Source organism: Microcebus murinus, chromosome 16 (assembly GCF_040939455.1).
Source record: "Microcebus murinus isolate Inina chromosome 16, M.murinus_Inina_mat1.0, whole genome shotgun sequence".
NCBI lineage: Eukaryota > Metazoa > Chordata > Mammalia > Primates > Cheirogaleidae > Microcebus > Microcebus murinus.
In genome coordinates, this window is record NC_134119.1 from 34,604,313 (window position 1) to 34,616,626 (window position 12,314).

Below are 12,314 nucleotides of genomic sequence, written 5' to 3' on the forward strand. Positions count from 1 at the left end.
TCTGCCCCCTGGCCAACCACCCTGTGGGCTTTTAATCTGGGGATGACTCAAGTCCAAGGAAGTTACCTTGCTGCATTCACCATTCCTGGGATCCTTCTGCCTGCGTGTGTTGGTGGTGGGGACACTGCATACCTGAATTTACATAATCTGTGTTTTAAAGTTCCCACCTAGAAAAGAATCAAGTATTTATCCAGCCTTGCCTACATAAACTATACCACCAGGTTACCCAATGGTTGATTAAGGGAAGGTTCTCTTTACACAAATACTCTGGCTAACAGCAAGTGTGGAGGGAGTGGAACAGCAGGACTTTGCAACCCCTAAGGAATGAGTGGCTCCAGGCAAGACCTCCACAGCTGCCGCTACCACGGTAAGAGACCAGACGCTAGATGCCTCCTGACAGAAATAAAGGATACCACCTAGGGAGGGGTATTGCTAAAAAACAAAACCAAAAAACCCCAAAAAACTCTTACTCTGCCTCCCAATTTAGAGGAGATACAGGTGAGAGGAGCCGGTGAAATGACCCCCACGGGGATGCAGTCAATAAATTCGAAGGTGGGAAATGCTGCAGGATAAATGACCTTATTTCCTCACCAAAAAGCTTGTAAGGAAAACAAAAGAAAGGTTGGCAGAGGGAATCTATAAATTAAGATTTATTAAGGAACATATCAATGCCAGCAAAGTACATAATTTACTTAGATCCTGACTCAAACACACTGGGGAAATTTAGACACTGACTATTTGACAATATCAAAGGATTATTGCTAAATTTTGGGGGCATGATGATGGTATTGTGCTCATACATTAAAAAAAAAGTTTTGCTACAATATCCAGGATTTGCTTCAAAATAATCCAGAGGAGGGAGGTAGATGGTCAGGAGCTCGAGGAACAGCCTGGCCATGCGCTGCCAACCAGTGTAGCTGGGTGTGGGTACCTGGGCTTCATTACACCATAGTTAGAAGTTAAAAAAATTAATCTCCTACTTAAAAGGTATCCACAAAATTGTTATGAATGGTTGCCTTTGGGGAGGGAAACCAGATGGCTGAGAAATGGGAGGAGGAGATTTATTTTTTACCGTTTCCTATTTTGTGCTGCTTGGATTTCATACCATGGTTCTGTAGTACCCATTCATGAACATAAACTCATTAAAAAAAAATCGCCCAATTTAAATAACAAACTTCAAAGTGAGCTCTTGATCATACTTTTCATCCAAGAAGTGCCTTTATTTCATTTTCTCCCAAAGAACAGGTTAGGCACAACAAATTAGTTCCATCTCATTATTTGAGGAGAGGGAGGCGTGTGCAGATGGAGGGGAGACAGACGTGCGCGCCTGTGTGTGTGATGGCAGGGCTGTACCCGAAGGTTCTTGGATGTGACACTGGAACGTGGCCCTCAGGGCTCAGGGGACACACTCAACGTGTGGTCCAGAACTCCGCCCTGTGAGATCTTACGTGTGGAGGGGCGTGTGTGCCGTGGTGGCCTGGAGGCAGTGAGGGACGTAGGGATGGGGGGCTAAGGAGTTAAACCCTTTAGAGCCGCCAGAGTCATCTGCAAACACAAGGTATGAAATATAAATAACAGTCAGCTACTTTCCTTCAGTCCAATTTCTAAGCAGTTGTGTGATAGATCAATTTATAAATCGATCAGCTGTCTAATCCACCTTCTCTGCTGCTGCCTCCGCCTTTGGCCGGGGTTGGGTCAGCCCAACTCCGGTGGCGGGGGCAGGGAGGCCTGTGTAAAGGGGAGAGCGGGGTCACTGCAGCTCCCTGAGCAGCAGGCGCACGTTGGCCAAGTAGGGGTTCTGCTGCTCGGGGGCGCTGCGCAGCCGCACGGGGCGCAGGCTGGGGTGCGGAGGCGTGAACTGCACGGGGCAGTGCAGCTCGTTCAGGAGCAGCCAGGTGGAGTCCGGGTCTACCTTCATCAAGTGGAGGAAGACGCTGTGGAGAGACAAAGGAGTGAGTGGAAGGTTCCAGGAGGGGAGGGAGGGGAGAAGTGCTCCAGCTCCACCCAGGAGGCTGTTTACTGGGCTATGGGAGAAGAAATTGATAACAATATCAAATCACTTCAAATAGCAGAACAAACCCACTTTAGTTCGTAAGACAGGACCGAAGCCCAACAGATACAGAGGTAAACAGCATATCCATTGACACAGAGAAAAACAGCAATCAGTCTCTGCAGAACAATATTGATAGCAAACAAGCTCTTGGCAAAGAAACAGGTTGAGCTCTGGGTGTAAAGCAGTTTTCAAAAGGAAGAAAAATGACAGGGCCCATCTCTCCTTACAGGCCCCCAGGCCCAGCCGGGGTAGGGGTGGGGTGGGGGCAGCAGAGGAAAGCAGGTGGGGCTGGACCAGGACAGGGCTCCCTGCCCTATTAGGGGACCCTGGACATGAGTCTCCAGGTCCTCATCATGGGTCCCCTGGCTCGCTGAACTCAGCACTTACACGCTTTCTGGCCATAGAAAACCATGGATTCTTGGTATTGTGGACACACACTCGCGGCTCCCCTGTGAGGAGTGTGTTTACCCACTGGGATCGTAACTGAGGGGATATGCCACCCTCCGCAGGCTGGCAAAGGGCTCCTTCACTCTGCCGGGGCGGGACCGCCTGAGCCCTGCCTGTGACCTCTGGCAGAGATAACATTGATGTCTACACATGACACAGACAGGGCTCAGGGGCCCGGGTCACTGGATACCACGCCCACTAAGGCCCAGGTTTTTATCTTGGTCTGAACTTTGGGGTCACAATCCTTCCCTCTGATCTGCTCAAACCGTTTCTGAATGAGCAACCACATGCCCAGGGCCACTGTACTGGACAGGCCAGGCGTAAACGTCACAACCCAGCGGCCATGCAGAGTCTGGCTTTCCAACCCCAGCAGGCCGCACCCTCCCAGTCGGCCTGCCCACTCAGAGGCCTCCCCAGGCAACTTTGCCCAGGGCGGCCGCCCCTTATTTCTCTTTCAGGACACCTTTTCCAGCAGTCATCAACTACTTGTTTATTGATCATCTGCCTTCATCGCAATATAGGCTCCCTGGGGGCAGGGACCGCACAGGTTCTGTTCACTGCCACACCTGGGCCCTGGCTCGGCACGTGGTGAGCATCCAGCACATGCTTGTTGAGGGGACAGGTTCTCGTTTTAATGGAGACTGAGCAACTTACCAGGTTACACACTAATGACTTAAGATGACACCCCTCTCTGGAATATTTACATTCTATGAAAGGATTTGAAGGAAAGATCAACTGCTCACCACCAAGGAAAGAACAAGGAATATTAACAAGTTCCAAATTACCAAAGGCATCACTAGCTATGTGGCTTCAGGAAATTACTCAACTTGTCCCTGTCTCAGTTTCCCCATTTCTAAAAATGGAGGTGATACTTCACTCAGAATTTTGAGGTTTTTAAATTTTTCTTTTAAGAGACAAGGTCTTGCACTATCACCCAGGTTGGAGTGCAGTGGCACAACCACAACTCACTGCACCCTCAGACTCCTGGGCTTAACTGATCCTCCTGCCTCAGCCTCCCACGTAGCTGGGACTATAGGTGTGTGCCACTCTGCTCAGCTAATTTTTTTTTTTTTTGAAACAGAGTCTCACTTTGTTGCCCAGGCTAGAGTGAGTGCCGTCAGCCTGGCTCACAGCAACCTCAATCTCCGGGGCTCAGCGATCCTCCTGCCTCAGCCTCCCGAGTAGCTGGGACTACAGGCATGCGCCACCATGCCCGGCTAATTTTTTGTATATATATTTTTAGTTGGTCAATTAATTTATTTCTATTTTTGGTAGAGACGGGGTCTCGCTCAGGCTGGTTTCGAACTCCTGACCTTGAGCAATCCGCCGGCCTCAGCCTCCCAAAGTGCTAGGATTACAGGCGTGAGCCACCACGCCCGGCTGCTCAGCTAATTTTAAAAAGAAAAATTTGTAGAGATGGGGTCTTGCCACACTGTCCAGGGTGGTTTCAAGCAATCCTCCTGCCTGGACCTCCCAAAGTGTTGGGATTACAAGCATGAGCCACGGTGCCTGGCCCCTTGCCACGGTTTAAAACACAAAACAAGCCTTACACAGAGGCTAGCACATATCTGATCCCTACTTACCAACCAATAGTATATAGTGTCTATTTGATGAATCACATTTTATTCATCACTATTATTCTTAGGAGCCTCTCATATACTGTTGCACATTAAATAGGAACTTAAATGCTTGCTAAATTGAACTACATTTTGGTTTTTAATTTCATTCATCTGAAAAACCTATACCCTCAGGGAAATCGGGTCTAACTCAGTAAAGCCAGCGTTGCTATCTTCCTTAGGTTTAACGGACGTGTGCTAAGGAGGCGAGGGAAGCAGGCTGGCGCTGGGGAGGGAAGGCAGGGGACACTTAGAAATTGTCCCTGGCCTGTTCTGTGCTCAAACAATTTAAGTTTTCTTTGCTTAGGATAATCTTGTGTTTATAACCTACACGGTGGTTGCTGGAGAAGTGATTAGAATATTCTAATTCGTTGTTTCCACTTCACCGCAGAAAGGAGATGGGGCCTGCGTGGGAGACAATTTTTGTTTAAAAACAAAAATATCTTTGATAATTAGAGTGGCAAGGGAAATTATGAAAAAAACACACCAAAAATGGGAAGCAGATTTCTATTTACACGTGACACAGTTGACAGTTTTCCCTGGTGCCAAAGACTGTTAGAATGCAAATGCTTTCATTTGATTATTTTTCTCTTTCAAGAGCTGGAACAATTTTGAGCTACAGCATGGCGGTCTCCCAGCTTCAAGGAATATTTTTATCTGGGCAACACCCAGCAAAGTGGTGCCATGGCCCAGCACAGTCAGAGCTATGCTTTGACTTATACAACATGAAACACTGCAATGTTCATTTTCTGAGCCCTTCTTAACATGCTAAATGCAGAAGTTGTATTGGTTGGCAAGAAAGGAAAAGGAAAGGAGTCACCCTATTTGCCCTGCAAGATCTCCAAATAAAATGCTAACAGGGAAGCAAAGGAAAAATGTGTGCAAAGTTCACCTTCTTTTATTAAGCAAGAGCCAAACTCTTGGAAGGATTATTTTGGGTTTCATTTCTTTGCTCTTAAAGGGGCAGATGACCCAGAATGGCAGGCAGCAATGCAAGTTCCTTCTCCTACCTCTGTGGCTTAGACCAAATTACTTTGCCTTGTGAACCTGTTTCTGCTTTCTCCAAAGGAAGATGATCACACCCAGGCCATCCTCCTCACAGGTTTGTTCTGAGGAGATGAGGTGCAGGAAAACACTTTGAAGTGTATAATGAAAACACTGTTCCTTCCAGAGACAGAATGTGAGTGTGTGTTTAAGGCATAATTATCACTACCAATCCTAGCAGCACCGCCATGCCATGGATAATTCTCAGACACTCCAAAAAGGGCAAAACATTTGTCTTTTATCTCCCTCATAATTTCCTCCACACTGACTTGGTGGGGGTTCAAATTCTCAGCCAATGGGGTTCTGATTTCAGCCATTATTTTCAGGAGGAAACGAATGCAATATACGTTGCCCTCCACATGCCTGAAGTAGGGACCAAATACCATGCCATGCAACCAGATGGCTGGCAGGCGGAGTGTGCTCTTGCTCGGTGAGAGGCATGAGGCCCACTGAACTCTAAACACTGACAAATTCTGAACCTGGACCCTTGTTGGTTTTAAGCCCCCAGGAGCTGAGCCTGGGGCCCACGAGGTCTGGTCTGAATGTTCAGCAGCCAGGCTTTGTTCCAAACTCTGCTACTACTTTGTCCTGGGGCCAGTTCCTGCCCAGCCTGAGCGGGGAAGAGGGACCCCCAGAGAGTGAAGAGCTGGAAGCTTAGATCTGTTGAAAGCCTTCTTTGCATAATCCAAAGCCAGAAGACAAAGACAGGACCTCTGCTTTGAAGTAACTGGGGTAACTGCCTGGAAAATGTTCCCAATACATCTTGAGACACGGCAGAGATGGCTGTTGAACATGCCAAATGGCCAGTTCCATCTTTTTTCAAGCCCAAAGAGAAACACTTTAAAAAATATGTATGTACACCATTTAACTCCTGAACAAAAATTTCTTTCTCCTTCCCCCAGGCCCAAATCAGTGGCTCCAGGGAGCACAGTTATCAAGAGATTATCTGGTCCCCAGAGTATAGGGAGGCACTCAGCTGTGCCTCGCGCCTCCGAGGGTCCTGAGGCGAGTGATTATCTCTCAATAACCTGTAGGGCCATGTAGCTTAAATGATAACTTGACTTTAAAAAATTTAGAACTCGCTGTTAGGCAGTTTCTAAGCAACCTCTGTTTCCATGGCAAAGAAGCCTGGTGTTTATACTGATTTTTCACTTAAAATGCGGTTTTATTGAATTTCACTCCATGCAGGCAGCCATTTCCCTGCACTTCAGCCCTATCTACGATTGACGGGTATCAGTAAGTACCTAATAAACTCCAGATGCCAAATCATCAGAAGCGGCTCATTCCTTTATGATCAATATTGGGGTGCTCACCAAGGCGAGGAGCTGGGAATGGGAAGTAGGACCTGCGCTACTGGAGTCTGGCCAGCGAGGTTTGGGTCTTATCTCTTCGTGGTTCATCAAACATTTACCAGCACCTGGCCCCCGTCCGGGCACTGTGTGAGCTGCGTAGGGCACGAGGATGGATGGACAAAGGCTGTGGCCTCAGGGCTCCCTGTCTGGCGAGGAAGGTGGTGAGGGCCACCCTAGAAGTCACGTGCCGAGTGGCACCACGGAAGGAGTCCTGAGGAGGGGCAAGGCAGGTCACCTCTCTGTGAAGAGCACGGCGGATCAGATCAGTGCTGAGATCCCTTCTAGCTCTGACTTTTCAATCAAGGGCGCTGGATCATAGCCACTCCCTCGAACATGGCAAAACCAAGAAAAAACCCCTCTGCTGCAGAAGCAAACATTACAGGGTATGTCCTCACCATCTCTGTCTAGACAACATCTGCTCAAAGGGAGCTCTAGAAAACTGCCAGCCAATCAAGGCCCAGTAAAGCTAAACAAACTGTAACTGAAATGCAGGGCTTCCAGCTCTCCCGCGTGACAGGCTATTCTTTCTCTGTCAATTACTTGCTTGAGGGATCTGCTGTTTCTTGTCTCTTTCTGGATTTTTAAAATGCTCTCATGAGCTGTCGGGGTAAATGCCAGTGGTAAAGAATTTGTGGCTTTGTGATCTGTTTGTTTATTTATTTGGGGCTTCTAAAGAAGTTATTCAGGGATGTCTCTTGAGGAACACAACGCAGGCTATCTCTACATATGGGCATGCAATCGGAAAATAAATTTACTTGTTGGAAAGCAGGAATATCCACAAAATTCTTTTAGTGTTTCCGTTGTTCCCTCTCTGGCAGAACAGCCTCCGCACTCTTCGTTTCCCCGGTCATCTCTTCTCCCATCACTCTGTGCATGCCGGTGCTGTAAATGAGGCTGTGTGTTTCCTTTTAAACAAATGGATGCTCAGAGTGTCGACTCGCCCCAGCCGGCAAGCAGTGGGGCTATGTTTCCATACTCAGTAATTTACTCTAATGGGTCTCGGTTCATTGGTTAACCAGTATTTCAAGCCTGTCCTTTCTTGCTATTCAATTTAGCTATCTTCCCCTGCACGGAGGTCGTTTTTTGTTTCTAAATGTTGGAAATGGAGGATTATGACTTCAAGCAACCATTTACTCTCCAAATAAATACTACCAATTACCTTTGCAGCTAGACATACTCGTTAGACTTAACTATATTTACCTGTTCAAAACCATTCATCTATCGATCTAACCCTGACACACATACTCACACAGAGATCCATATGAAAAATATTTAAATGCAACGACAGGATTTAAAACCACAAACACTAGTAAGAAGCACATGATGCTAATTGTGCCCTCAAAGTATCGCAAGACAAAGTATCATAAATGCAGTGGAATGACTCCATTGCTTTGTGCATATTTAAAAGGACACGGCACTGAGACACCCAATCTGTTACAGACAATTCAGAAATAAGCCAGAACCTAGAAGGGTTTAAATCCCACAAGGTGGGATTTAAAAGCAGCCCCTTCCATCTGGCCAATTCTCCTGCCTCCAGGCCCCCTGCAAGTCTAGATCCCATGACAGTGCTGCTGGGCAGAGACTTCAAAGTAGCCTTCTGTGCCAAGGACTGTGGTGGCTGACTCGGGCCTTGGCTTTGGCTAGCTGCACTCTCAGGCCACATTCTGTGTTTCCTGCCCCTCCCTGGAAGGTACGTATCCTTGGAGATAAAGACATCTTCATAGTAGCCTACCTATTTTGTACCCCACCCCGCCGGCCCTGAACTATTTTCCTGTAACCTGTGCTTTGGCTCTAAGCATGGATGCCTTAAGAAACAGCTCTGAGAAATGTACTTCTGTATTTACTGCAAGGACGTTGAGGATATTAGTCACAACAGTACCCAGTGTTCTAAGATGACCCACAGAAAAAATTTTCTTAAGGTTCAGTAACAAGGAAAGCTATGCTTCTTTCTGAAAAGCTTTCTTTCCTCTTCTTTTTAAAAACTCTTATTCCAGTATTCCCTGGAAGTTGCACAAAAGATTGCATTTCCCTCTTTGCTCTGTTAGAAAGTGCAGAGCCACTTTGAAGGCTCATCTCTAGCAAGGGTGCAGAGCTCTAACTCTGCATTTTATATGTAAACCTCAACTCTGGCTTCATCTTGTTTTTGCTTTTATTATTTTTCCCTTTAAAAAAATTTCTTCACTTGCTTCCTTTTTTCCCTTTTGCATACCCTTATTATAAGATGCTTCAAGTCATTTCTGGAATAAGAGGAAGTTAAAATAATGATTAACAACCGCTACATATTGACTCTTTTACTCTGTGGTGGTATTTTGTGCTAAAAAAATTAATATACGTGACTTTTCTGAATGCTTATAAAAATTGTATTAGGTGGAAAATAATAGATATGCTTATTTCAGTCTTGCAGATGAGAAAACAGAGACTTCGAGAAGTAAATCAATCTGCTCAAGGCCAACTCTAACTTGGTATTCATCTCTGAAAATCTCCAAATCCAACCATAGTAGTTGGCTCATAATAAGAGACCCCCCCCCAAATCTTTCAAACAAATATTCACTCATAATAAGACAATTGAGACCATTTCCCTGGCTACTTTACTGGTATGAGATCACATTCACTCCAGCCTCTGCGGTGTTTAAGACAGATGACTGCAAAGTGATGAAACAGCTACCCTGCGGTATGCCACGGCTCCTGACAACTGGAACCCGCTTTGTGCAGGCAGTGCAGCCACCAGGCTGGATCTGCCACCAAGTGCTGCCTGCTCCCGCTCCAGCACTGCATGCACCTGTGCGTACACACCCCACGCTGCCTTCTCTCTGGGTGGCAAAATGGTCGACGCTGGCAGGTTTTCAGTGATACAACAATGCCAAGGAAGTAGGGAAAGAATTGGCAGTGTTGGACTTAAGTAGCACAGAGGTCTCCGCCTTCAGATCTGAAAGCCAGCAACCCATGCTGCTTGTAATCTGCATGGCAGATGTCTCTTATCTTTGATAGCAAGAAATCAGGCCCATATATGCACAGTGAACAGCTTCAGATCTGAGTGTATTTTTAGAACAATGGGCCTTGAGAAGAAAAGCGGCAATGCCTGTCGTAAGATGGATAATAGGAAAGCTAACTACTTGGGTCTGGATTTGTCAACTATTAATCAAGTGTCAAAAGGAAAAATATTAGAAGTGCCCTCATTTCCATGCCGGGTGCAATCCAAGGGGGAAACGGCTTTGCAGTCCCAGCTCAAACAATCTGCCCATACCATTTAAGGGGATGAGCTACCAATTTCAACTCAGCTGAACTAACGGACCACTTCTGATCCGTTTGAATACAATAGGCCCATGTGTGGGTAAAGAGAGGAGATGGGGCTCTGACGGGGATGAAATGAATGAGCCTGCGCCAGTCTGCACTTGTGCAGGGTTTGAAGGCACCGCCTGGTTCTTTGATGGGCTGGGATCCTACTGCTAGAAAGAGAGCAGGGAAGTCAGTCAGTAAATGAACCTTCAAACCTGCTCCTGACTTCTCTTGCAAAAGGGGGTGGAGGAAGGTGGCACAATTAACATGAAAAAGATCCTTCTGAGGTAAAAAACCCTGTTTGGATTTCAGTAAAGATGAAGCAGGCTTGCAAAAGAAATACTGTGCCCAAGTGTACATAAGTGTAACATGTACATAATATGTCATATATTTGGTAAATTTATATACAGTGTATCCTACATAGGATACACATGTGTGTACATATGTGTACACAGGATACATATATGTATACATATAGAGATTTACCTTTGGAACATAAGCACAGAGGCAGAGGCCGCCTGTCTTATTCTAATTTCAGTGCCTAGAACAGTGCCTGTCAAGTAGCAGCTTCTCAACCCATTTGGAGAATGAATGAACACCGAGTGGATTCCCTGAACACATTAATGCACACAAAGACCCTGTGAGAATGGGGTTATTATCACCCTCAGTATATAGAGGAAGGAAATGAAATGAAACTAAGTCATTTGCTGAAGGTCACACAGCCAGTAAGATCTGAACCTAGCTTTGTCCAACCCAAGATTGTTGCCTTTTGTGCTTATACACAATGGCCAGGCAGAGAGCTGGAAGGGCACCCCCCTGCCCCCAAGCCCCAGTCAAGGACTACAGCAATAACAGCATCCAGTGCTTGCATGGCCAGAAGGTACACCAGCTGGTCACTACCTGCTGGCACCCTGCAACCTGGGCTCTGGGGTTCACAGGTTGGGGAGGGATGCAGGTGGAGACCAAGCAAACTAAAAGCTTTGTTTTTAAGAGATTTGTTGGGCATGGACTTCATCTTTTTAAAAACAGGTATTGCCTACTTTTGTTTCCTTTTAGCCTAGAGCAGAAGGCTTATTAGATGATATAAGACTTCACTGCAAAAGACAGGGAGTCTCAGAGGCTGCTAAGAGACTGGCTCAAGGAGTGAGGTTTTAATGGAGTTAAACCAGGCTGAGTCCTTGTACCTACTGATTTGAAGGAGAAACAGAAATTTGGGGTGTATGCTCTCATCTCAAATTCCTTTCAAGTACGAGGAAGAAAGCTCCATGACCAGAAAGGCACAGAACTGTGGAGGCTCACTGCATGCCAAGACATCCTGGAGGCTCAGAATTACAATCAGTTAAGTTTGCCTCTACAGAGACAGGGAGTGGCTGATCTGACCTGTTATTTACCCTCAGGGACACTATCTTACAGCATACCAGCTCCTGGTATGCTGACCCCTCCTCCCACATCCCAAATGTGATTTACTCATTTGTTAGCCATTAAAGTTATTTAACTAGATGGACTTTGGGGAGCTGGTTTTGGGGTGTGTGTGTGTTTGCAGCGCCAGTTAACAGTGACACCTGGTGGTAACATACAGCAAAGTAAGACCCTGCCCCCCCTCCCCCAAGTCACAAGATTTATGCCCCCTCCATACGAGGCACATTCGCTAGATAAAAGCATTAAACTGGAATGGCATCTTCGTTCTTAGCATTTACAACCTTGGTTATATCAACCACCCTCTGATCAATTTCCATTTCTAGAGTTTACAGCCTGGATGTAAAAGCCTGCCACAAAGGCTATATTTAATATGACAAATTAAAAAAGCAAACACAGGCTTGGTCATTCTTTGGAGCCAGGAGAAGCAAACAGGAGGAAGGAAAAATCCAATCATAATGCACATAAAGAGGAACTTTTATGGAGCCACCAAGTTTGCCTCCATCCCAACACATTGAAGGCTGCCCCGATAGATCCTAATTCACTGCCAGAGGAGCCCACAGACACGCCTGCTCCGTGGGCCAGTGCACACCCACTTTCTTCCAGAATGTGGGGGGCCTTGGAGCAGCCCTCTGCCCTCATCAGCCCCCTGGTGGACAGAAGACCCACTTCCAAAGCAAGCTGGTCTTCATCCCAGGGTCAGAAATGCACTACATCTGGTCATCTCTGGATGGCTCTTTTACCAGCTCTTCTGAATACTAAACTGAGACTTTTTTTAAGCCCCTGGCTACAGGACTTGCCCTGGGGCCTTTGCAAAGAACACACAGCTTTCTCTTCTCGTGTGTGTGTGTGTGTGTGTGTGTGTGTGTGTGTGTGTGTGTGTGTGTGTGTGTGTGCAGCTCTGACTGCTGTGTGGAGAATACCTAGAGGCTAGAGGGGCAGGAGTGGAAGCAGGGGACTGGTGAGGAGGCATCTGTGGTTATTCGGGTGAGAGGTGATGGTGGCCTGGCCTAGACTGGTGGCTTGGAGATAAAGAGAAGCAGACAGTTTTGAGAGTGATTTTCCAAGTGAGGCAGGCAGGCTTTATTTTTGGTAATGGATGTGGGGTGT

General features: G+C 46.6%; 1 protein-coding gene across 2 annotated transcripts in view; it reads right to left on the reverse strand.

The window, feature by feature from the left end:
- Positions 1-1,196: 1,196 nt before the first annotated feature.
- Positions 1,197-12,314, reverse strand: part of TTI1 (TELO2 interacting protein 1) — a 48,524-nt gene continuing 37,406 nt past the window's right edge. For both annotated transcript variants that reach the window (XM_012754991.2, XM_012754989.2), the window contains one exon: positions 1,197-1,934. In XM_012754991.2, the coding sequence (XP_012610445.2) occupies positions 1,751-1,934 (184 nt within the window). In that variant the 3' untranslated portion in view covers positions 1,197-1,750. The remainder of the gene's footprint in view (positions 1,935-12,314) is intronic.